Source organism: Opisthocomus hoazin, chromosome 13, assembly GCF_030867145.1.
Source record: "Opisthocomus hoazin isolate bOpiHoa1 chromosome 13, bOpiHoa1.hap1, whole genome shotgun sequence".
In the NCBI taxonomy this organism is placed as follows: domain Eukaryota; kingdom Metazoa; phylum Chordata; class Aves; order Opisthocomiformes; family Opisthocomidae; genus Opisthocomus; species Opisthocomus hoazin.
In genome coordinates, this window is record NC_134426.1 from 15,338,862 (window position 1) to 15,343,846 (window position 4,985).

At 52.0% G+C, this 4,985-nt stretch overlaps 1 protein-coding gene across 7 annotated transcripts in view; it reads right to left on the reverse strand.

Moving 5' to 3' along the window:
- Positions 1 to 4,719, reverse strand: part of SFI1 (SFI1 centrin binding protein) — a 32,568-nt gene extending 27,849 nt beyond the window's left edge. For 4 of the 7 annotated variants that reach the window (XM_075435099.1, XM_075435098.1, XM_075435093.1 and 1 more), the window contains exon 1: positions 1,936 to 2,427. In XM_075435099.1, the coding sequence (XP_075291214.1) occupies positions 1,936 to 1,955 (20 nt within the window). In that variant the 5' untranslated portion in view covers positions 1,956 to 2,427. Of the gene's footprint in view, positions 1 to 1,935; positions 2,469 to 2,661; positions 2,690 to 4,640 lie in introns of those variants that run through there. The other 3 variants (XM_075435095.1, XM_075435097.1, XM_075435094.1) reach the window with 3 other exon arrangements.
- Positions 4,720 to 4,985: the final 266 nt, after the last annotated feature.

Sequence of the window (4,985 nt, forward strand, 5' to 3'; positions counted from 1 at the left end):
CGTATTTATCAGGCATTTTTCACTCTCTGGAATTTTCAGGTTGTTTCCCCAAGACAAGCAGGAAGACACAGTTCAGTGCAATCACGTCACAAACAATTCCTTTCTCCTCTTAAGTTGAAATGAAAAAGCACTAAAATGCATTCGTGCTTCCCCTCCCATGTGTGTACGTACAGTGTGCCCTTACAGAGAAGATCTGAATGTGTTCTTCCGCCTTTTACTCTCGAACATATCAAGATACTCTGTCTATTGCTGAAAAACCCTCTTGAGGACTAGGGAACTGAAGGGAGAATTTCCCATTTCAACATGAAATGCACTTACATATACACTTCTTCTACAAGGAACTCTTTCATAGTTTTGCTCATATTTTAATTAAATGTATTTCTTCTCTAAAAACCTAAAAATCCTTTCCTGTTTTTACATATTCATCATTAAAAAGCAGAATTAGGCATACAGTTCACTTTCACATGTAGCTCTAATCTGAAAAATAACAAGTATCTTTCTATGAATTGTAAGTATTTTGTCTCAGTAATTTTCTGAAAACAAGAATGATAAAAAAATCTAACCAGACAAAACTTGCTGAACCGGTTGTACTGAAGCTTCTTTCCCAAAACAAACACTGCCACCACCCTGACAATTTGCACACTAGAACCCCAAACACATTCTTGAAATCCGTAACAGGCAACAGAAGAGGACAGTCTGAAGTCTCACCCCAACAATCCCCTGAACTGAACTAGGAAAAAAACATGGCTGCAGCCAGGAAAAAATGTTGGCTCCACAAAGTTATGGGAACAATCCACGCTAACAAGTTTCAGGAATTCAGCTGAATAACCACTCACAGTACTAACAACAGATCATTGGGGGGAGAGGGCGGGGGGGGGACGATACACGAACAACAACAAAACCAAAATCCAAATACCACCACCCCCATAAAAAAAATCTAATTCGAGGAATTACAGTATTTTCGGCTTGTTCTGGCAAGCTGCAAGGAGCTAAAACAAAGCTAATGAGAAAAAACAAGGCCTATATTTTGTGTGAGATAGAAATTCTTGTTCTTGTATAAAATATTATTTGAATGTTTTATGAAAGAGGTGGGCCCTGTCCAGCAGACAGAAGAATTCTGTTCATGTCAAGATGTGTAGTTAAGGCAACTGTATGCACTTTTGAAGAAAAGAGTTTCAGGCACTTTTAAATTTACACAAAATAGCTTTCAGCACGAGTTCTTGTACACGTGTTAGGCCCAATTCCCTTAAAAACCATCGAATCTGCTCCAAAGTTAAACGTGGTCTGACCATATGCAATGACAATGTAACACAAAGTAGTAAAAAAATCAAGCTCAGGTAGAACACGTAAAAGTTTTATATTAAAGTCTAAGACACATGAATGCTTTTAATGATTTTCCAGCATATGTAATTTTTAACATATTATTTCTAAATTTGAAACACTCTATGTGCTACACATATGTAGAGACAACAGCCCAAGTCCATGAGAGTTTACGGCAAGTAACCACGAAAAATAAGAGCTGAAGAAGGATCATTTCTGCCTTGTAAAGTTATAAAATAAAAGCATGGGAAGAATAAGAGAACTGACCAAAACCACGGAATAAGTCTGTGGTTGGGGGAACAAGTGTATCTAAATACCTTACATTCCAGTCTAATACCTTAAACTCAAGAACATCATTTTTATATTTGAATGTTATGATAATGTAAACCCACATATGTTTCGTGATAGGTTTGGGAGGGTGCTGGTGTGTTTGTTTGTTCTTTTTTAAGAGGAATGCTTTCTGGTTAACAACGTTCCATAGAGACCAGTAAGTCTTCATAGAATAACTCAACTTTCTTCTGTCCTATTGATGTCATAATTAATGTCATAACTTAAAAAAACAAAAATCAATTACAGCTAAAGTCTTTAACAAGGCAGCATCTTATTACTGCTTACCTGCTTCTGGATTTCTCCATTTTGCTCTAATTCTAAGTCTGCAGTAAACAAATGCACTCTGCACTGTAATGCTGTGTATTAGCTCTGGACAAAGCATGAACTGGTTCCTGCTATTTGTGATGAACCCATCAAATGGATCTATGCTAAATTCGGTCTGTATCTTAACAGTGACAGGAATTTCACCCCCTCGACCTGCATACAAAGAGCATAATGCAGTTCTAGATGCTGAACACGAAAAGGATTTGTCTGCCTGCTCACAGCCTTGCTGACCTGAATGATACCGCGCTGACACGCGCTATTGGTAATAAAAGTCTTCACTGTTTTAATCTTAAGATGGTAACTGTACCTACCTACCTAAAGCTGCGCTAGAAAGATGCTATAAAAAGGAGATGACCCTAAGACACGTTCCCCGATTCAGAAATGAATTAATAATCAACAGTGACCAAATCAGTACCTAATCAAAGTGGCTCCTTCCCATTTTTTTTTTCTTAACTACTAAGCTTCTTTCCCTTCACAAGCACATGGCAATGAGGAAAACAATGAGTTCCACCCATCTCCAGCAAGAACTTCTGTTCGCAGAGCCTTCCCGCGCCGAAGGCCTCGGGGAGCGCCGGGCTCAGCGCCGGCACCCGGACCTACGGCCGGCCGCCTCCCGGCAGCGCCAGCTCCACAGCGGACACTGCTACCGGCCAAGTTTAACGTGCGACAGAAAAAAAACAGACCAACCAAACACGGACTGCAGCCACTCTGAGCCAGTCTGCTCGAAACCGCTTTCCGCAGGAGAGAACGATGACCCGAGGGCTTTTTGCGCCGCCGGCCCGCAGCCGAGACGGCGCAGCCTCCCGCTCGGGCTGCGGTAACGGCTGGCCGAGGGCGGCGGCCGGGGCCCGGGGGCTCTGCCCTCCCTACCCGAGACGTCCCCGCTCTCGCACACGCCTGCACAGCCCCGCTTGCCCTCGCAAGCCGCCTCCGAGGGGGCCGAGCGGCAGCCCCGCCGGGAGGGGCGGGAGGCAACAGGCGCCCTGAGCGTAGCCCGCGCCCGCCGCGCTACCGGGCCGCGCCGCTCCCTGCCCGCCCCTCACGGCGGGCGCGGGGTGAGCCCCGCCCACCACCACGAAGAGGGGGCCGGAGCGCCGCCCGCCCCGTCGGCGCAGCGCCCCCTGGCGGCGGGGAGGGCGAGGCCCGGCGGGAGCTGCCCGGTAACGGCGGGCCGGGACTGCCCTGACCTTGAACCCCGCGCTACCCCGGGGCAGTTATTTACCGATTTCAGGCATGAACCGCGGCCTGGAGCAGCGGGCAAGGGGCTCAGCGTGCCACAGCACCGCACTGCTGCTCAGGCTGCCCCGCGAACGGAGCAGAGCCAGTACTTGGCCACCCCTGTGCCTTTCTGGTGCCAGCACCCAGCAGCCCCCGCCTCACACACAAAGTGCCTTTAGGGACTAAAAAAATAGTATTTCAGCTCACAAGAGCGGTGTGTACGAAAGCACAGCAGTGTTCGGGCCCTCTCAAAGCCAGTGCCCCCAGCAGCTCATAACAGGCGCCTGGCCAGGGCGATGCTGTATTTCTGCAGTGCAGCCCCAGAAACCTGAAATTCATCCTCCCATCAGGGGTTTCCAGCCCCATTAACAACCTGAAATAAGATTGAGTCCATGCCCAGAAGAGCTTCCAGCAAAGTCAGACAAGCCAAACCAGCATGCTAGGTAATAGCTGAGCATTGGGAGGCACGAGGAAACCTGGGTGAAGGGAGAGAGATGGAAAGGACTGCTGGAGGCAACGTGCAGAAAGGTGGATTTGATGGAGGAGAGAAAAGGCTGCCTGGTGAAAAGGAGAGGAATGCGTCTAAAACAGGGGTAGCATGGCTGAAGGTATAACGCCGAGAGTGAAGAGGCTGAGGGAATAGGAGAAAAACAGAGTTGTGAAATGTAGAAACCGGACATGGGAAGAACAGTGCAGATTTGGAAAGGTCCGTGTTGGAAACCAGATTGACCTAATCAGGCGTAAGAAGCAAAAAACCCAGCAAATGCATTCAGAATGGTACCAGTAAAGGTAAATAAAAACAGCAATGATGGTCTGGGAGGAGAGATAGACGTAAAAAATATAAAATAAGACAGAAAAGGCAAATTCTTATCTAAGGAAGATTGCCATCTCCTCTCGCTGTTCAAAGAGCAGCCCAGCTAGGAGAGACTTTGAAACGGTTCCAGTGCGCTCCTAGTTACGATGCAAGAAAAAAAACCAGGAAATGTTTATTTCTGTTTCGTTCCACGGGCAACCAGTCTTTAACCCCGGCACTCAGCTTCAGCAGAGCCCAGGGAAGCAGGCACGTTATTCCCCCAGGCTCTCCTCACGCCTCTCTCGGTCCCGCAGCGCGGCCAGGGGCCGGCTCGGGCAGCGGAGCAAGGCCCGGCCAGACACCACCACCCCCCACCCCGGGGGAAGCCACCGAGGCGGAGGGGGAGACTCCGCCGAGCCCGGGCCCGGCCCGACGCGGGGACGAGGAGCGGAAGAGCCCGGGGAGCTGCCAGCCGCGCCGCCCGCCGCCGGGCCCGGCCCGCAGCGCTGAGGGGGCCGCGCTCCCCCCGCCCTGCCCCGCTGCCGCCCGGCACATGGCGCGCCCCACGTCCCGCCGCCGCCCGCCTGCCCCGCGGGGCTGCCCGCCGAGAGCGCCTGCGGGCCCTCGGGACGCGCCCCCGCCTCTCCTCACCCACCACAGCGCTCGCACGGCCGAGGCGCCGGTTCGGCGGGGACGCGCGGCGCCGGACAACGCGGGGAGCGCGTCCCCGCCGCCACCGCCCAGCCTTTTCCAGTCAGGCGCCGCGCGGGGGAGCCCCGGTGCGCGCTCCCGGCGCCGCGCCTGCGCGCGGGCCGTTAAATGGGTGCGGGGCGGGGAGCGGAAGGCCCCGGTTACGGCGGCTGAGGAGAGATAGAGTCGGGCGAACAGGGAGAGGGCGCGCGAGGCAGCGCGGAGGGGGTCAGAGCGGGCCGGGGACGGCGCCGGCCCGGTGCGCGTGTGGCGGGGCGGGAGGGGGGGGGAGCTGAGCGCGGCGCGGGGG